This window comes from Saccopteryx leptura, chromosome 3 (assembly GCF_036850995.1).
Source record: "Saccopteryx leptura isolate mSacLep1 chromosome 3, mSacLep1_pri_phased_curated, whole genome shotgun sequence".
Taxonomy (NCBI): domain Eukaryota; kingdom Metazoa; phylum Chordata; class Mammalia; order Chiroptera; family Emballonuridae; genus Saccopteryx; species Saccopteryx leptura.
In genome coordinates, this window is record NC_089505.1 from 173664477 (window position 1) to 173686039 (window position 21563).

General features: G+C 40.8%; 1 protein-coding gene across 1 annotated transcript in view; it reads right to left on the minus strand.

Moving 5' to 3' along the window:
* Positions 1 to 21563, minus strand: part of EIF2AK3 (eukaryotic translation initiation factor 2 alpha kinase 3) — an 87901-nt gene that overhangs the window by 27517 nt on the left and 38821 nt on the right. The window contains exons 3-11 of the mRNA XM_066376891.1: positions 18524 to 18718; positions 17020 to 17150; positions 14384 to 14618; positions 13526 to 13688; positions 11816 to 11956; positions 10279 to 10401; positions 8349 to 8578; positions 7218 to 7330; positions 3714 to 3836 (exon numbers count right to left, since the gene is read on the minus strand). Coding sequence (XP_066232988.1) covers positions 3714 to 3836; positions 7218 to 7330; positions 8349 to 8578; positions 10279 to 10401; positions 11816 to 11956; positions 13526 to 13688; positions 14384 to 14618; positions 17020 to 17150; positions 18524 to 18718 — 1454 coding nt within the window. The remainder of the gene's footprint in view (positions 1 to 3713; positions 3837 to 7217; positions 7331 to 8348; positions 8579 to 10278; positions 10402 to 11815; positions 11957 to 13525; positions 13689 to 14383; positions 14619 to 17019; positions 17151 to 18523; positions 18719 to 21563) is intronic.

Consider the following 21563-nt stretch of genomic DNA (forward strand, 5'->3'; position numbering starts at 1 on the left):
TACAGTCCAAAAAGCTTGTCCTAACACGTTTAAAACAAGCCTCAACCATGGACTGTTCTGGGCAATGAAGTTAAACTGAAAAGGCATTTGGATTTGACTTTTTCCTGTGAAAGCTCTTCTGATGGATGTCATCTCCTATTTCTAGGGATCCCACTATCAAACAATGTAAGTACAAGTGATAGCCCCTTCCTTCCCCAGGAGGTGGTCAGAGACTTCCACTTTCCCGCCAGGCTTTGTTGTTTCTGTCCCTACTCTGAGAATCCTGGTGTGTTTCTGAATTTGTCACCCTCTAGATCAGGGGTCCCCAAACTACAGCCCGCGGGCCACATACGGCCCCCTGAGGCCAAAAATCCGCCCCCCCCCCCCCCGCACTTCTGGAAGGAGCACCTCTTTCATTGGTGGTAAGCGGATGCATCCTGTGCTCCTGGAGTACTATATGTGGCGGTGCGGCAAAGCGCAGGGTCGCTCACGTACAGTACTACTTCCGGTGACACAGGACGCACACAGCTCCGGAAGTGCATCATATCATTTGTTACAGCTAGCAGTGACAAATATGGAACCGGACATTGACCATCTCATTAGCCAAAAGCAGGCCCATAGTTCCCATTGAAATACTGGTCAGTTTGTTGATTTAAATTTACTTGTTCTTTATTTTAAATATTGTATTTGTTCCCGTTTTGTTTTTTTACTTTAAAATAAGATATATGCAGTGTGCATAGGGATTTATTCATAGTGTTTTTTATAGTCCGGCCCTCCAACGGTCTGAGGGACAGTGAACTGGCCCCTGTGTAAAAAGTTTGGGGACCCCTGCTCTAGATCCTCACATTCAGTTAGTTACCAAAACCTATCAGCTCCTCTTTTTCAACTCCTTTCTGTCCACCCTGCTGCTGCACTCATGTTCTGTATCTTAAGACTAAACTTTTGCAAAAATAAATTTCCTAACAAATACTGGTGTTTCTGACTCTTTACTTTTATCAGCCATCTACAAACCACCAGCGGAGTCACCTCTACTATGATCACGTCATGCTGCCTAGAGGCATAACCATCTATGAAATGAAATCTAAACTCCTTTGCTTGACTTTTTTTGTGTGTGGAAAAGACAGAGAAAGAGACAGACAGACAGGGACAGACAGGAAAGGAGAGAGATGAGAAGCATCAACTGGTAGTTGTGGCACTTTAGTTGTTCATTGATTGTTTTTTCATATGTGCCCTTGGGACCAAGCCAGCGATATCAGGCTTCAAGCCAGCCACCTTTGGGCTCAAACTAGCAACCTCGGGGTTTCAAACCTGGGTCCTCAGTATCCCACATTGATGCTCTATCCACTGTGCCACCACCTGGTCAGGCAGTTTGGCATTTAAAGTGCTGCAGCAACCATCTTTTCCATCTTCTCTTTCACACGCCCCCTGTTTACCCTTTGCTCAGCCCTCACCAGAACACTCACTATTCTTCCCACCAGCTCTGAGTGTGTCCCTAGAGCCTTAGCTCAGGCCATTTCATGGACTTAGCTGACCCTCCCTCCATAGCTGTGTACTGAGGGGCAGGCTGCTCTTAAACACCCAGCACATATGTCACTGCCTCCATAAACCTTGACTTCCTTGACTGCCTTTCAGCTACACTTGCACTATTTTCCAGGAGAAGCTATTCACTTAGGTAAGTCACGGGTCAGGATCTTCCTTGTATTGGGATTACCTGAGTATATATACAAATGTCTCAAATAGTTACAGGTTCCTGAGCACAGAAGCCTTTCCTATAAATACTTAAACTACTCAAAAATTATGTGCCAAAGAAAGGAACTAGTTCCACAGTACTCAAACCATCTCATTCCTCTGTCCCTACCTATAGGACTGTTAGAAGGACGCCCGGCAATTATCCATGCTAGGTGAAATAAGCCAGTCAGAGAAAGACAAATTACATATGATTTCACTTATGTGTAGAATCTAACAAATAAAATGCACAAAACAGACACAGACTCATAGATACAGAGGATAGACTGACAGCTGTTAGAAAAAGAGTTGGGGGGGCTGGGTGAAAAAGGTGAAGGGATTAAGCAAAAACAAACAGCCTCATAGACACAGAAAACAGTCTGGTGATTACCAGTGGAAGGGTGGGTAGAGGAGGCAGAAGAGGGTAAAGGGGAGACAAATGGTGACAGAAGGAGACAAGACTTTCGGTGGTGAGCACATAATGCAATATACAGATTAGTACTATAGAACTGCATACTTGAAACGTATATAATTTTACTAATCAAGTTCATCCAAATAAATTCAATAACAATTTTTTAAAAATCCATAGGAGCATTCTACAATATGTGGAAAGGAAGGTATTTCTGAAAGTGTATCATCTTAAGCATAACATTGTTCTGAGCCAGAAATTCGACTTCTAGGAATCTATCCCTAGGAAAGTGATGTAATCAAATGTTTATGTAAAAGATGAACACCTCAATGTTACTTTTAGTTACAACCAATTGGAAAGTTACATGTTTAACAATAACAAACAGTTAAACATATGACAGCACATGATCAACCAGACTACAAAATACTTTTTGTACAAACTATCCAGCTACAAAATACTTTTAACATATTTTAACATTTTATTTTTATTTTTGTATTTTTCTGAAGTGAAAAGCAGGGAGGCAGAGAAACAGACTCCAGCATGTGCCCAAGCGGGATCCACCCGCCATGCCCACCCAGAGCGATGCTCTGCCCATCTGGGGTGTTGCTCTGTTGCAACCAGAGCCATTCTAGCGCCTGAGGCAGAGGCCATAGAGCCATCCTCAGCACCCGGGCCAACTTTGCTCCAATGGAGCCTTGGCTGCTGGAGGGGAAGAGAGAAAGTACAGGGGGAGGGGTGGAGAAGCAAATGGGTGCTTCTTCTGTGTGCCCTGGCCGGGAATTGAACCCAGGACTTCCACACGCTGTAATGATGCTCTACTGCTAAGCTAGCCAGCCAGGGCCTATTTTAACATTTTAATAAAATACTCTTAATAACATGAAAAATGCTGAAAATACAATGAAGAAAGCAAGAGAGGAAACTACTAGACTGATAATTAAATAAATTTACAGCCAGAAAAAAAATGAAATATTCTAAAATGCTAATAATGGTTTATTACTGGGTTAGAGAAGATATAAATAATTTTGGTTTTAACACTTTCCCTATTTTCCAAAATAAATAGATAAGATTGTTTTTAAATGGTGTTATGCAGCATGACCAGTGGTGGCGAAGTAGTTAGAGTGTTAACCTGGGACACTGAGGTGACACCCAGGCTTGAGCAAGGGGTCACTGGCTTGGCTGGAGCCCCCGCCCCCGGTCAAGGCACATATGAGAAAGCAATCAATGAACAACTAAGGTGCCACAACTATGAATTAATGCTTCTCATCACTCTCTTTTCCTGTCTGTCTGTCTCTCTTTCAATAAATAAACAGGTAAATAAATATCGCTATGTATTAAAATCTATAGTTATTAACACTCACTATGGGAAAATTCTGAGTTGTTAAAAATAAAAAGGGCACATTTTAAAAGATTCAGAGCAACCAAAGTTGATTATATCTTTTAGACAACTGATTACGTAGTAGCACTTAGAACAAGATTCTGGTCAAAGACTGTTTTCTGTGGGCTCTGACTATGCTCTATGGAACATAGTAAAAAGGACACACTGCTCATGAGGTTTGCTTACACAGCACTAACTGCAAATCTACTAGATTACCACCGATACCTGTTGGGGAGACGGATCCTCTTGATAGCATAATTGCAGTCATCCACTTTGTTTTTAGCCTCAAAGACAACTCCAAACCCACCACGACCCATGCACTGGATTGGTTCAAAATCTGTTAGGTAGCTAAAAAATATTAATTAAATAGTTTTAAATTTTGTAGTATGGTAATAATCAGATCAATGTTATTTTATGACATCTATAAATATATAACCAGGCCTGTGGTGGCGCAGTAGATAGAGCGCCCACCTGGAACACTGAGGTCACCAGTTCAAAACCCTGGGCTTGCCTGGTCCAGACACATATGACAAGCAACCAATGAACAGCTAGCTAGAGTAAAGCAGGTATTTCTCATTGCCACCCCTCACCTCTGTAAAATCAATACATAAAATCTTTAAAAATGTATAAATTCAGCATGACCAGGCGGTGGCGCAGTGGATAGCGTGTCGAACTGGGATGCAGAGGACCCAGGTTTGAGACCCCGAGGTCACCAGCTTGAGCGCGGGCTCATCTGGCTTGAGCAAAAAAAAAAAAAGCTCACCAGCTTGGACCCAAGGTCGCTGGCTCGAGCAAGGGGTTACTCGGTCTGCTGAAGGCCCGTGGTCAAGGCACATATGAGAAAGCAATCGAACAACTAAGGCATCACAACGAAAAACTGATGATTGATGCTTCTCATCTCTCTCCGTTCCTGTCTGTCCCTATCTATCTATCCCTCTCTCTGACTCTCTCTCTCTGTCCCTGTAAAAAAAAAAAAATTTATAAATTCAGTAAGTCTCATAGAACTCATTTTAATAAAGAGTATAAATTCTACTAATAGCACTCTTTGTTCTTCTCTTTGGCTAAACTAAGCAAAAACATTCTAATTATTTTCCTAGGAAATTTATAAAAAAAAATACGAAAGGTTCTGCTTCATTGGGAATCATCTGTTAATCACTTGGTCTTAAAGTAAGTATACTATTTTGTCCTATCCAATAATTCCCACCAACTACTAAAATAGTCTATCCTGAATTCTCTAACCTTTCACCACCTGTACTCAATTCAAAATGTATTTTAATCTTATGACAGTGCCTGTAAGTTTTACAGGACAAATTTAATCAATCTTATTATAATTAAGTACAGTACTTCTCAAGCCAGAAATTGCTCTAGGAACCAACATGGCCTGAAACTGGCTGGTTGCCTCATGAGTCAGTAGGCTCACAGCCACAGGAACTCGGACAGAAGCTAACTCACCATCTGCCACTCACAGCCGGACCTCACACTGCAGCCTGTTTCCCCCTTTAGCGCCTGACCTCATTTACCTGTGGAATGCTGTGGAAGTTATTCTTCCAGCCATATAGGGGAAGAGTTTAATTAGATTATCTTTGATATCACTTATAAGGCTAAATTTATTACTTCATGATGTGCACACTCAGGTTAATTTAGTAGTTTGCTCAGTTGGTTAGAACATGGAGTTAAGGAGGAGAGGCAATAGATCCCAAACCTCCATGAAACAATCACCTTCATGGAGAATTAAGAGTACTAATCTGTACCCCTAAGAATAGTTAGTTAGTCAAGGTCCTTCAGTACAAGTCCACCTTCCCAACTGCAAAATCCCAAGAAGTTCACGTGCTACTCCTGCAGGGCCCACTGACTTTCCTTCCTATATTAAAGAAAGCATCCATATGAAAATGGACATATCTTCTGAAAAGAGAAACATCTTACACATATATGCTTATAGGTTCTATAACTACACGTACCACTTTGCCTATAGTCCCAACTGATAAATGACAAGGTTGGGATGGGACTCATTACTGAAGCCAGAACTCGTTCTCTTAATAATGCCTAGATTCTAGAATATAGGAGGCACTCAACATACATTCAGTATTAACATAGAGCTTCTGCAGTCCAAAAACAATTAGCTGTATTCTTCATAATGAATAAAGTTAAAGGAAAATTAAGTTATTCAGTCTTAGAGTACTCTAATTCTCTTCACAACAGCCTTACAAGCATCACACCTCACTCCTACTCCATCTCTAGCTCCTTCTCACTTACTCACTATTTAAGGTTCAATTAAAATGTGACCTCATTTTTGATGCCCTCTTAAGTCACCACTACCAGTGCTGGTCACTTAGCGTAGAGCTTTTCCTGGTACTTTTATATTTTACCCAGTGTAGCTCCCCATGGGCTTAGCTCCTCCAAGACCAGACCAACTTTCTGTTCCTCCCACAGCCTGAGCACTGTCCTTCACATAGCTGTTCAATAGATGCTCAATGAACAAGGAATACTGTCCACAACAAGTCCCCGTCAGGAGGGTTGGGCCCCTGCACCCTCCCTCTCTCTCTCACAGCCTGCTGAGATTGCTGGCCACTGTCACGTCAGTGTCTTCGTTAGTAAGGGTCTTAGAGCCCTTACCACTTGTTAGTCACCTAGTATATTTTACTTTGAGGAACTAGTAGTTAAAACAAATTGACTACAGTAAATTTTCAATTTTTGATCATTTCAGCTGCATCCACACTGTATTAATATGGATAAGTAATTCAATGTGTAATATCACACATTTCAGCTGTGTCATAAAAGCGTCACCATAGTTATGAAGCAGAAAGGTTCCACATCTTTTCCTTATCCTCACTGAACTGAAGTGCTAAGTGTAAGTCATTACAAAGAGGAAAGGAGTGACAGTCTAGGGGACGTGAAACATGAACCACACCACAGCACATTCCTGCACCACAAGCAGCATCACAGCCTGCCCGTAGGACAGACTGCCTGCCCAGAGGCTCCACTTTCATCTACTCTCCAATTACACTGCTCACAAAAATTAGGGGATCAGGGACTGTGCAGAGACTCCAGTACTGTTAGCCTTTTGTATAGTGCATTTTCACCAATGAAATCAAAGTTGGTTTTGCATCTCATTTGCATAATCAATCAACTTTCTTTGACTTGCCGTTTGCTTTTCTGATGTTCTTGTTTACTAAAAAGAAAATCAAATGCTTTTTTTTATTGCTTCATATTCATTTTGAAATATACCCTAATTTTTGTGAGCAGTATATTTAAACTGACTGCTTTGCAGGCAACTCACTTACCTCTTCTGCTTTTAAAAATGAACTATCCTATTGGTATCTGTCCCCCATCCTCCTGCTTCTAACTCTAGACAAAATAAAGATGAAATAAATAACTGAGGATTAAGTAACGTATGGAGATTTATACCATAATCTAATAACACAATTATTATTAGTATTACTAATGCTGAGCCGGCTACATGGTAGACCCCTCAACAACTACACTATCAGATAAAAATTCAATTTGGTGCCTGAAATTCTAAACTTCTGTAACACTCTATTTCTAACCATTTTAGGGCACATACCACTTTGAGTAAGTTTAAGTTCCTTGAGGTTAAGCTCATGTTTTATTAACATATTTACACATTTAAAAAGCCAGTTAAACAAGATCTTATCTTAGAGGCCATCTCCGTGACCAAAACAGCCCCTACCAGAAGCTACAGCACACACACACATTGATGACAAAACTCACCGTGATACATAGCCAGAGTTTTTAATATCATTCCAGCTGCCATCATTAGCTTCTCCACTTAAAGAGTCGTATTTACTTTCAGTTTGACACTGAGTTTCAGATTCCTTCCTTTGCTGACAAGGTGGGGAAATCACTATCAGTCCAAAGCCCACTGAAAGTTAGTTAACAATCTGAGGCCATAAAGTAACACTGAAGAATACATAAATAGTATTGAGAAGAATAAACGCATTATAAGAACACAAACTACTGCACTTCCCTGGGGAAGTGGAAGTGGGATGATGGAGGGAGCCAGGCTGCAATGGGTTGAGGGGTACGGAAGTGGAAACAGCACACGAACAACAAAAATTTTACAGTAAAACTTAAATGTACCCCTAGCACTTCCCCCATTAGTTTTCTAAACTCCCAATACTTTGAAATAAATTTATTCCAGGCCCTGGCCAGTTGGCTCAGCGGTAGAGCGTCGGCCTGGCATGCGGGGGACCCGGGTTCAATTCCCGGCCAGGGCACATAGGAGAAGCGCCCATTTGCTTCTCCACCTCCCCCCCCTCCTTCCTCTCTGTCTCTCTCTTCCCCTCCCGCAGCCAAGGCTCCATTGGAGCAAAGATGGCCCGGGCGCTGGGGATGGCTCCTTGGCCTCTGCCCCAGGCGCTAGAGTGGCTCTGGTCGTGGCAGAGCGACGCCCCAGAGGGGCAGAGCATCGCCCCCTGGTGGACAGAGCGTTGCCCCTGGTGGGCGTGCCGGGTGGATCCCGGTCGGGCGCATGCGGGAGTCTGTCTGACTGTCTCTCCCCGTTTCCAGCTTCAGAAAAATACAAAAAAATAAATAAATAAATAAATTTATTCCATACGTAGGTGGGACATAAAAGTGAGACTAAGAGACATTGATAAGAGTGTGGTGGTTATGGGGGAGGGGGAGAGGGAGAGGGAAAAGGGGAGGGGGAGGGGCACAAAGAAAACTAGACAGAAGGTGACAGAGGACAAATCTGACTTTGGGTGATGGGTATGCAACATAATTGAACAACAAGATAACCTGGACATGTTATCTTTGATTATATGTATCCTGATTTATTGATGTCACCCCATTAAAAAAATAAAGTTAAATTAAAAAAAAACAAAAAAAAACATGTCTTACTCTGTGAGGATGAGGATGGAAGAGTCTGCGCACGATAAAAGTTGTTGCTATGATACAAAATAGAATAGTTGCAACTATTTCCTTCCACCAGTGTAAGAGGAGGACAGGATCCTTTTTGCGGATATTCCTGTTGTAATTTGGGTTGTCGAGAAATCTGACTGTAATCTTTGTGTTCCGAGGGCTTCGTTTGCTCCTTTCCCTCTGGTAGTATGGTAGATAATAACCATTATCTTCAAAACAAACATTAAAAGGTTTTAATTTTTACAAAGATAAATCTAAGTAGATTGATCTTTATTAAAAATTATCAATTTTCCTATGATTCATAACATTAACTCCTTTTGTAAAAGTTTCATCTCTTCTTTAACACATTCACTAGCCTCAATTACACGAGTTATCTTTTACCACGCAAATATATTTTCCTTTACTCTATAGGCATCATAAATTTCCTTTATAGGCCCTGGCTGGTTGGCTCAGTGGTAGAGTGTCGGCCTGGCGTGCGGGGGACCCGGGTTCGATTCCCGGCCAGGGCACATAGGAGAAGCGCCCATTTGCTTCTCCACCCCCCCCCCCTTCCTCTCTGTCTCTCTCTTCCCCTCCCGCAGCCAAGGCTCCATTGGAGCAAAGATGGCCCGAGCACTGGGGATGGCTCCTTGGCCTCTGCCCCAGGCGCTAGAGTGGCTCTGGTTGCGGCAGAGCGACACCCCAGAGGGGCAGAGCATCGCCCCCTGGTGGGCAGAGCGTTGCCCCTGGTGGGCGTGCCGGGTGGATCCCAGTCGGGCGCATGCGGGAGTCTGTCTGACTGTCTCTCCCCGTTTCCAGCTTCAGAAAAAAAAAAAAAATTTCCTTTATAGTGAGTAATAAGAATAGAAAAATGTAAGAGCCACCTCACTTATTACCTCATTAATAATTAAATCCTTTAAATGTGAGAAAGAATTAGTACTCAACTTCCTTGATAGATTTTAAACTTTATTTTCATTTAGCATTAATTAAGTGCCAAATTTTACCATGAATCATTCTTCACAGGCTGAAAGCAAAACACCTCCACTATATTCCTTGGTTCGTTGCAGGCTGTCTAAATATTGTAAGTTTGTCCTAGAAAGCAGCCTTTTGTCTGCTATATTGTATGGGAAGATTATACAGTTCTTTCTTACCCGAAGTTTTGATCAAATCAGATAAAGACTGCTGTTTCTAGTTCAGAGCCCTCTGGTTTTTTTTTGTTTTTGTTTTTATCAATTTAAACTCTGCAATCATTTCCCAGCCCTAGCATCTAAGGTAACTGATAAGGAATCTGTATTTTTGTCTAATAAAGATGTGAAGACTTTTTTTATATCTAACCATTCAAAAGAGTTCTCTATCTAAATATATCCTAACTTTAAATACACAGGGATGCATTTCATGCTAAAGTTCACCTAGTCTTGACTTTTGCAATAATTGCCCTCATCTGAGAATCTCATTTTACAGGATCTTCACGCAGCTCTACGGAAAACACCTGTTTTCTTCACTATATAGACTGATTTTATATAGACTCCATTACACAGGAGGATAAATAAGAACAAGTCGTGCTTATTGAACACGTATTTGCCAGGCACAGTGTTAATGAAGACTGCATGTGCATTCTTTCACTGAGACCTCACAAAACAACCCAATACACAGACAGGAGGACCACCAATCTCCTTTACAGATGAAGGGACCGAGATGCAGTAAGCTAGCTGTCCAACCCAGGTTGTGCCAAAATGAACCTGAACCCTGGCAATTTGACTTTAGAGCTTGCCCCTTGGCCACCATTCACAATATTGCCAAAATAAAATAGTATTTTACTTTCTACCCACAAAATGATTACTTTTCATTTGAATTCTATTAATTAATTTCAAATTAATACATAAAATAAAAAATAAAACAGCATTTTTAGCCCATGAGTGATCATACTTACCATATGGATACTGCAAGATGGAGAGAGCACCATTACTGTACTCTTTGTGAGAATACTTATCATTACTAAGACATTTGTCGAATTCATCAGACCCTACCAAAATAGGAGTTCTGGAAGGAGAATCTAAAAGAAAATGTAAAAGCTTAACAGCTATGGCTTTCATGAAAACACATGTACCTCAATCATTCAAAAAACAGATATTCAACCACAGTTCAGTTCAAGCATGTAAGTCAGACAAGTAGCTCAAGGGTCTCTCCCTTGAAAAGCAGTCTTGTAAAGAAAATGAATCCTTTAAACAAGTAAATAAAAACGTGTGATAAAAAGTATACAGGCCCTGGCCGGTTGGCTCAGCGGTAAAGCATTGTCCCAGCATGTGGAAGTCCCGAGTTCAATTCCCAGCCAGGGCACACAGGAGAAGTGCCCATCTGCTTCTCCACACTTTCCCCTCTCCTTCCTCTCTGTCTCTCTCTTCCCCTCCTGCAGCCAAGGCTCCATTGGAGCAAAGTTGGCCTGGGTGCTGAGGACGGCTCCACGGCCTCTGCCTCAGGTGCTAGAATGAATGGCTCTGGCTGCAACGGAGCAATGGCCCAGAGGAGTAGAGCATCACCTCCTGGAGGGCATGCTGGGTGGATACTGGTCAGGCACATGCAGGAGTCTGTCGCTCTGCCTCCCCACTCTCACTTCAGAAAAATAAAATAAACAAAAATAAATAAATAATATATATATACACACACAAAGGTACAAGAAGATAATTGAAGAAAGTAAGTAGTTGAGTATTTGATTTCAAGTCATTAAGTATTTCAAAGAATATGATGGGACAAGCGGATAAATTTTTTTTTTTTTGTATTTTTCTGAAGTTGGAAACAGGAAGGCAGTCAGACAGACTCCCGCATGCGCCCAACCGGGATCCACCCAGCATGCCCACCAGGGTGTGATGCTCCGCTCCTCTGGGGCGTTGCTTTGTTGCAACCAGAGCCATTCTAGCGCCTGAGGCAGAGGCCATAGAGCCATCCTCAGTGCCCGGGCCAACTTTGCTCCAATGGAGCCTTGGCTGCAGACGGGGAAGAAAGAGACAGAGAGGAAGGAGAGGGGGAGGGGTGGAGAAGCAGATGGGCGCTTCTCCTGTGTGCCCTGGCCGGGAATCGAACCCGAGACTCCTGTACGCCAGGCCGATGCTCTACCACTGAGCCAACTGGCCAGGGCCACAAGCGGATAATTTTTTATAAAAATTCATGATATTAGTAGGTTAAGAGCTAACAGATACGTAGGCATGGTCAATGAACAGTTAAAGAGCTTTTCTAAATTGTACAGAGAAATATATTATTGAGGTCTAGAGAAGCAACTGCTGTCTCAATGAAATCATGCTCTAAATGATAATTAAAATTCATTAACATTTGAAATACTTTTTAAGTTTATCAGAAAATATAGAGAATATAATACTTGTAATCTCTGTGATAGTCAAAACTAAGGCAAGGACACTCATGATGAGGCCTCTGAACACATTAATACACTTTATAAAAGTTTACAATTCACTTACGAATTAAGGGTTTCCATTTGATTGTTGGCAAAGGAATAACAGCATTTTCATTATCAACAGATTCCAAGGCTTTGGGGCTTGTCGGGAACTTTTCTGAAATTCTGACTGACGACTGCAGATACAGCTGGCCTCTGTACATTCCTGAACCAATCAGAACACTGTCAGTAACGTTTAGAATCAAACACCAATCATTTGTTCAAAAAGGTTCATATTGACCTCATAACATCATATTAGTTCTAGTTATTGTTCCTGTGTTATACAGTTCTTTTCAAAGAAGAATCGTACCCAAGGCACTCAAACAACCAAAAAGCTATTCAACAAAATAAGAGAGGGATGTTACACACAAGGTGCATGCAATGTTTCTCACTGAATAATAATTTCCAGTAATTATGGGCAAATTCATCCAGTAGAAAAATTCAAAGAAAAGAAGTCAGTGTATTCTTATGAGACTGATATCTTAGGTGAAGTCACAACTTCCCTAAGGAAAACTAAACACCTATCATTCCAGAGACATTGCTAACAATTCAGGAAATGCTTACCATAACACGTGTGTGACATGTTCATCTTTCAAACTCCTGAATTTCATTGAGAATGTGTACTGGGTGGCATACCAATAGAGATTAAAGAAGTTTGTATTTGACCACCAAAACTAGTTCAAATAATTAGATTTAAGGTTTCTTAAAAGTTGTTATATTAAAGGCCTTCAATTGCCCAGAAGTACTCCAGAATTTCATTTTTATTTTTCAGGTAAGTTGCAGAGATGTACAAAATAAATAAACATTATCTTTAAGGGGGAGGAAACTGGCCTGACCTGTGGTGGTGTAGACAATGAAGCATCGACCTGGCTTTCAGTGTATGGCAGGTGGAGCAGGGGTGAGGCTGGTTCAAAGCCCCGGGCTGGCCCAGTTAGGGCACACAGGAGAAGCAACCACTATGAGTTGATGCTTCCCACTCCTCCCTCTCCCTTCCTCTCACTCTCTCTAAGATCAATAAATAAAGGGAACAGCAAATTGCAGGTACAAATATAAATGTAGAAAGTTTTAGATTTTGAGGATATATCAGTAATTTAAAATCATGCCATATATAGCCTGACCAGGCAGTGGTGCAGTGAATAGAGGCAGACTAGGATGCAGAGGACCCAGGTTCAAAATTCTGAGTCACCAGCTTGAGTGCGGGGTTGCTGGCTTGAGCATGGGATCATAGACATGACCCCATGGTCGCTGGCTTGAAGCCCAAGGTCGCTGGCTTGAGCAAGGGGTCATTCGCTCTGCTGTAGCCTCCTGGTCAAGACATATATGAGAAAGCAATCAATGAACAACTAAGGTGCTGCAACCAAGAATTGATGCTTCTCATCTGTCCCTATCTGTCCCTCTCTCTGACTCTGTCTCTGTCAAAAAAATAAAATTATGCCATATATATATATATATATGATACACACACACACACACACACATATATATATACAGGCAATATTTCTAAGCCTTTCTAATATAGATTTCAGAGGAAAAAAGCTATAGTAATTAAAAGTTTTACAATTGAATAAATAACACAAAATAGCAGGAATAGAAATCAAAGTATAAATCTTAGGGCAGCCTAAGGCAAAAAATGCATTTAGGAATGAAAACTACAATAGGGACAGCTGAAGTAGGAACAATGTAGGAATCAAATCTAGATGTCAATTTTTACTGATACTGGATAAGAGACACTCACCCAAGTAAACGCTGTTTTCTGTGGCCCCTCGGGCAGCTTCTACAATGTCTTCTTCATCTTCTAAAACTTCATTATTAGATGCATAATTTGTGTCGTCAAAAAGACTGATGGGGATGACTTTGCCATCCTTAACCAACCAGGCAGATGCAATTGGAGTGCAAAACTAAACAAAAGTGGAAAAGTATTTTAAATAATTTCAAGCAGTATTTATGTATTCCAACTTATAAAATATCATTTAAAATCACAAATTCCTTTTTAAACTTTTATTGTTCCAAGTTTATTGAGGTATAATTGACAAAAAAGTGTGCAAAATGTATTTTGTTATGGACACATTGTGAAATGCTTCCCACAATGAAGCTGATTAACACACCCACCACCTCACAGTTACTTTCTGTGTGTGTGTGGCAAGAATATTTAAGATCTACTCTCTTCATTTCACAATGTGCACGTACATCAAAGCATATAGATGTACAAACCAAATATATATCATTTTTACTTGTCAATTATACCTCAATTAAGCTAGAAAAAAGTGTTTTAAAAAAAGACCTACTCTCTTGACAACTTTCAAGTATACAATGTAGTAATATTAACCACACTCATCACCAACTGTACATTACATCTTCAGAATGTAGTCATCCGCACAACTGAAACTTTGTACTCTTTGAACATCTTCCCATTTCTCCACCCCCTCCATCCCACCCTGCCATTCCCTTGCAATCACCATTCTAATTTATGCTTCGATGAATTCAACTCCTTATATAGGAAAAATCCAAAATGGCAGTCATTTCCCAGTACCCAATGTTTGGTCAAACTGAGAAAGGAAGAAACAGTTCATAAAGGCTCAGTGGTTTTAGGTACCTGATATTCCCATTCCAGATGTCCTCCTTTCTTACTAAAGGCCATAACCTTCCAATCAGCAACTGAGACTTTTATCACTGTGTCCACCACAGCAGCTTCCTGCTCTTCAACATCTGAAATAATTTTAGACTCTTCTTTGTTCCGACTGGGTTTTAAGGTGGTTTCAATAAATCCAGCTCTAGTTTCCATGTCTGGAATATACCGAAGTTCAAAGTGGCCAACACTGAAATTCCACCTTAAATTTACAAAGGCATGTTTTAGAAATTTACACTTAAAAAAAGGGGGCCAGATAAAAAACTTTCCTAAAGTGAAAAAGCAAATATTAAAATTTTGTAAGGAGAAAAGAACAACTCACACAACCTTCTGGAAAGAAACAATTTATGCCACAAAAGGGCGTAACTTTGACCCTTTAGAAACCAGGGTCCTGAACATTGTGAGCTAACATGAGCTATGGGACAGATTTCTCTCAAAAAGTAGCAAGTTCACATTTCCAAATCTGAGTGATTTTTTTCAAAATGCATCCAAGTCATCTTAAAACGAGGTAGCATGCAATCAGCCTTACTTCTTTTGTTTGTTGGTTTGTTTGTTTGTTTTTTAAGTGAGAGGAAGGGAGATAGATTCCCACATGTGCCTTGACTGGGATCCACCTGGCAACCCCGTTGGGAGCCGATGCTCAGATCAACCAAGCTATCTTCACTGCCCGGGGCTGATGCTAGAACCAATAGAGCCACTGGTTGTGAGAAGGAAAGAGAGAGAGAAGGGGAAGAGGAAAGGGAAAAGAAGGAGATGGTCACTTCTTCTGTGTGCCCTAACTGGGGATTGAACCTCGGACTTCTGCACACCGGGCTGAGGCTCTATCCACTAAGTCAACTGGCCAGGGCCAGCCTTACTTCTTAATTAAAGTCTGGGCACATTTCATTCAAGTGCAGAGAAATGAGTACATCTCAATAAAATAATGTAGAAGGCAAGATGAAGACATCAACTTTAAATTTATGTAAAAACAAGTCACGAAAGGCAATGTGACACAGTATACCAAACCTAAAAGGTCTCACCACCTTACCTCCAACCTCTACTGACTGATATCGGGCAAGTCACTATGTCCTCATCCATAAAATGATGTGTCCTTATCCTATATATATGTAAGGAATATGGGTCTTAGACCTCAGACTCTCCCTATAGTGGTATGACTCAAAATCTTAATTAATTTGAACATCTGCTCCCATGATGGCTGAGTATCCCGCAACCAGTCAAACACTTAAAAAAAAAAAAAATCCTATAAGGATAAAAAAGATTTCATCACCAGCAGATACAAAAGCCCTACTAAAGTCCAGGGAATCAGGAAAAATGCATTCTTAACTGAGTTTGAGAACACAATTTTCAGGAGAGAAAAATAAATCATATTGCATCATATTAAACTAAATCTGAAAGTGTGGTTCACTTCCCAAAGATAAAGATGGGATCTAAAATTAATTTACTATGCTCTGGGTACTACGCCGGGTAGCTAGCTCAGTTGGTTACAGCATTGTCCCAATAGTCTAAGATGCAGATTTGATCCCTGATCAGGGCACATGCAAGAATCAACCAATGAATGAATAAGCGTAACAACAAACGTTCCCCCCCCTCGTTCTCTGGCCTTCCTCACTCTCTCTAAAATCAATAAATAAAAGTAAATAAATAAGTAAAATTATTTTTACTACAAGGACAATTTAAAATTTAACTTGTTTTTTATTTTATTTTTTAGATGGGGGACAGACAGGAAGGAAGAGAAATGAGAAGCATTAAATCATAGTTGCGGCACCTTAGTTGTTCACTGATTGCTTTCTCATATGTGCCTTGACCAGGATGGGGGGTGGGGCTCCAGCCGAGCCAGTGACCAACCCAGAGACCATTGGGTCATGTCTATAATTCCACACTCAAGCCAGTGACCCCGTGCTCAAGCTGGTGAGCCTGCACTCGAGTCGGTGACCTCAGGGTCCATAGCATCCCAGGCAGATGCTCTAACCATTGCACTACTGCCTGGTCAGGTTAATTAGGTTTTTAAAAATCATACATGTATGTGATTTAAGAACAGCATATCTTACCCAATTCCTTATTTTTAATCACATATTTAAATGTAAAAATCACAAAAGGAATTCATTATCTGGGAAAATAATTTTGACCAAATAAAGTATATTTTCATACTTTAAGAAGATAATAGACTGAAATATTATTTTAAAATTGGAGTAATCAGGCAAATTGTGAAACTACTATATACCAGAGAGAACTACAAAGTCAAAAAGGTCCAAAATAAAATAAAGCAAATTAACTTTCTCTTAAGATTTCGGCATTCAAAACATGTTGATCAGTAAGGTTGCTATGAAAAACATCATTAACCTAAGACTACACTGACAGTCCACAGTCATTGTATGGTGTTCCTTCTAATTACCATATCCTGAAACATATGGTTAAGTCCAGTTCAGAATTCATTAGTAATCATGAGGCCATTTTTAATTTAGGGTCTACATGTTTCTTAAGAAGAACAGTATGCTTCTAAGGTAACAAAATAGTTTTAAAAATTCTGCAAAGAAAAATCTTGTGGATTTTGGTCTTGGTGTAGCACTGAACACTGTCAGCAGCATCTTTATCTGAGTACGTACTTCTCACTGCCACTGCGAGGGCCGACAGCCCTGACCGTTTTCTGGGTGCGCTGCAGAAGCAGGATGTCTTCTTGTTCCATTTCATCAGTATCCCATCGGCGACAACCCAAAGCTGAACAGATGTACCTCACCTGAAAAGACATATAAAATTGGGGGGGAAAATACAACTTATAGGAAACTAGAGCCATTAAAAGAAACTGATTTATTTTTTTAATGAAAAATGTATAAGAAGTACCCAACTATTAAGAGGCATCTAGTAAGTGTCAACTCCTAAAATGAGTTATTTAGAAACATAAAGTAGCAATAATTTTAAGGATTTAGATCATTTTAGTCTTACTTCAAGCATTTCCATGAGACACACAAAAAGAAATAGATAACCAGGTTTGATATCCTAACAGTATCATTAATTAAATTTCAGATGAATTTAAAAAAAGATCAACCTCAGAGTTTCCATATGACAAAAATAGTTGGTTTTTGAAATTTTGAACCTTTTCTAATAGCTGCAGCATTTCTAAGTACCGCCTTCAAAGCTTCATTAAAAGAAAAAGGAAGACTGAGTACAACCCAGACTAAAATCCTCACAGAAAGCAGCCTGCCTGCAGGAATAGCAGAACTCGGCAGAAGCCCCTCAAACCAGAGAACCAGAGGGTCTGGCTCCATGCAGCGCCTCCCAGATGAGATAAACCCAGTGGTGAGGAGCACAAGAGCACCTGAGCAAGTGCTGCAGCTGACAGTGGGGAGTGGGTAAAGGCTGAGAAAGTCAAGGGTCAAAGGGTCAAAAGATAATTTTTCTTAAGTCTGTAATCCACACATCAAGATATGAAGGGGTTAGATAAAGATATTTTTAACTTTCTAAAAAGGATGATTTTAATTAGTTATTCCTAATACTGGATCTATATTACAAGACCAAATCTTAGAAGCAGATTAGGATCATATGCTAAGAGCTAATAATGGACGAAGTCTAGGTTTTAACAGCATGACTTTATCGTAAGAAAGAGCTAAGTCAAATCTGATTTTTAAACTTTTTTTTTAAGTTTCTGAACTTTTTACAGTCTCAGTCTTCTTTAATATGAGTGCAAACTTCCTTCTTGGCTACACTTATTCTGGGATCAAACTAGATAAATGAGGAGTATGATAATCTTTATCAGCATTGTTATTAACCCTTGGAGGTTTCCTCATTTGTCCAAATGGAAAAAAAAAAAAAGTGTAACCGCTGGGAATACTGTGAGGATTGCAAAGTAATGTGCAGTGCACCCGGCAAAGAGTGGAACACACCATCTTCCTCCAGCTCTCCTGGCTCTGCTGTCTATTCTGCCATCTTGGTTAAGTTTAGCCTCTCATAAACGTATTCTCCCCTTCCTCCTTTATAGTGCTTTAATTAAAACAAATGATCTCCTTGAGGAAATTTTAATAAACCTGAACCAGTAAAAGTATAGTTTAGGAAATTACTTCTATCCCTATTCATTCTGATTGCTCCCCAAATGAATCCAACAACCTCATTCACCTTTCCACTGTAGGCACTGAGTCCATATGTAGTGAGAGACTTGCCTCCAACCAAAACCACGTCATCTCCAAATTTATAAGAAGATTCCAGAAGTGATTCAACTGTAAAAGGCACTGTCTCCATGCTCTCACGGTCTCGGTCCCACTGGAAGAGGTCTCCATCCAGAGAAGGAATGATCATCTTATTCCCAAACACCTGAAATAAAAACTGCCTGTTAAAAGGGACTTCACGGTAGAGGAGTAACTACAGCGGGGTTGAGTATGCTGTGCTCTAGCCCCCATCTCAGCAGCACCGCTCATCCACCAAAAGCAAATCGAGAGAACTGCGGGTCTCTCCAGGGGCCAGTAGGAAGGACTGCAGCAAGGTCCTCTTCATACTCTGTTTGCCAGGAATATCCCATAATAACAAGTGAGCTACCCAAAGAGAGTTTTGTGATCAAGTGAGTTCAAGGAGAGGTTACTAAGGGGTGCTTACAGTGATCACTATGCTAGAGCACAAAATGATTTTCTAGTAAGGCAACAGCACAGACGATACTTTTCAAAACAATCACTGTCACAGGCTCAGATCCAAGGAATGCAGGTGACTCACACAGTATCCCATCCTTCCCTGTATTTATTTTCTGAAGTCTGCTATGTGCGAGGAGCCTGGGTAGGAACTAAGCTTACTGAGTTGACACTCAGTTTTCCTTCCTCTTTAACAATGTTTACTAAGGGCCTACTATGTGCCAGGTACTCTTCTGTTGCTTAGGGTAGACCAATGAGCAAAACAAAGGATAATAAAAACATTCACTCTCATTCTGGAGCTCAAATTCTGGTGTCAGCAGACAAACACCATGATGAGTAATTATAGGGGATGTTCTGTGATAAACGCCAGAGAGAAAACAGAACAAAATAAAGAGGGACTGGAAAAACATGCATGTGGAAGGGGGGAGACTGCCACCGAGGAGTTCAGGGCAGACTCTGCTAAGAATGTGGTATCTGAGCTAAACCATGAGAGTTAGCCATGCTTGTTCTGCAGCACAACCTTTACAGAGGCCTTCAGTGTAAGTGTGCCCACCACAAGGAAAGTGAACAGGCCATGGAGGCCAGGGCAGAGGCCAGGGCGGAGGCAGGGGGAAAACACAGAAGGCATGAGATGATGATTATGGCTGACAACAGTGCAGTGTTGAAGGTGGTCAGATCTGGGGAAGGCCAACAGGATCCCTGTGTGGACTGAGCAAAAGAAAAGACTTCAGCATGACTCTAATGGTTTTGACCAAGAATGTCTTGTTTCTTGATAGAGAGTATTAGTGTGTGGCATGGTGACATTGGTCCTTTGGCATTTAAGACACATATCAGTTTGATTTATTTTGGCTAATGACAAAACTATTTTCCTGATCATCAGGCTCAGAACTTTGGGAATAGAAAAGAAGAGTGCGTCTAAAAAAAACCAAAAAACAAGACTCCAAACAAACACTAGCCTTAGCTTTTCTTTAAAACAACATTTTACTCCGCACTTCCTCATTCCTTTCCCAGCAGAACTCTCTTTAAAGGTAGACTTACTTGAATATGCCCCCAATGCCAGTCAGAGCTCTAAAATGGTGCCCAGCTCACATCCCTTCCCATCCCCCAGCTTTGGGCCACACCACCGGGGTTCTAGAGGACAGGCTGGAAAATGCTGTTCTAATCTACTTCTTCCTTTCACTTCCTAGTTCCAAATCTTTGTATATCTGCTTAAACTATTATAATTGTCTCTTTATACCTCTTATCCAGAAATTTCCTCATTCTAACCTCTATCTCACAGATTAATCTCTGGAGTCAGAGTTAAACTTGTTATGACATTACTCAAAAACTTTTAAAGCTATTATTTCTTCTTAAAGTCCCCAAATCCTAAGTCTGACATTCAAAAGTCCTCTAAACATGACCTCAAACAACCTCTTCCTCCTTGTTCCTTACCTTTCTCCACGTGGACAGCAATCAGGCACCATTCCTTAATGATGTAATATTTAATGTTACTTTTATTGTTCAATTATTGACAAAACATCAATGTCATTTCTTCTCTCCAGAACACTTTCCTATACCAACATGGCCTGCCACTGAAATTCTATATGAACTTCAAGCTAGCATCACTTATGTTTTTGCTCTGAAATCCAAGAAAATGGTGATGGTGCACATTTGATGACAAAAATCTTCCCAATCCTTAATACTGTACTTATTACTCTAATTACAAACTGAGACACCATAAACTCTCAAAAATTGCTTGCTGTACCTCTAAGAAATATTTACCAGGTATGCCAATTATTTTACATTTCTTTATACAGTGGCTGTAAACATAATGCACCCAGGCACCAAGTCTTCACAAAAAAATGGATGACCCCAGGATGGGGCAGGGCAGGTACCAGATGAGCCTTTAACATATTATTATCCTAGAAAGTACAAAAGTAATTTTTTTTTTTTTGTATTTTTTCGAAGTTAGAAGCGGGGAGGCAGACAGACAGGCTCCTGCATGCATCCAACCGGGATCCACCTGGCATGCCCACCAGGGGGCGATGCTCTGCCCTTCTGGGGCATTGCTCTGCTGCATCCAGAGCCATTCTAGAGCCTGAGGCAGAGGTCATGGAGCCATCCTCAGCGCCCAGGCCAACCCTGCTCCAATGGAGCCTTGGCTGAGGGAAGGAAAGAGAGAGATAGAGAGGAAGGAGAGGGGGAGGGGTAGAGAAGCAGATGGGTGCTTCTCCTGTGTGCCGACTGGGGATCGAACCCAGGACTTCCACCCGCCAGGCTAATGCTCTACCACTGAGCCAACCAGCCAGGGCCCAGATATATCAATAATTTTTAAAAATATAAAAAAATTAAAACAAACAAAAGTAATTATGGGAGCATGCTACTAACCACATTTGGAAGAGTTAAGCACCAAAATAATTAAGTACTGAATTATAAAGCATTGAGAAACAAGGAATTTATGACTCCACACTGCTAGCAAACAGATAAATAATACACGGGGGGTGGGGGGCTGTTACTGCAATAAAATGTCAGGTGTCTACTGGTAAACATAAAGGCTG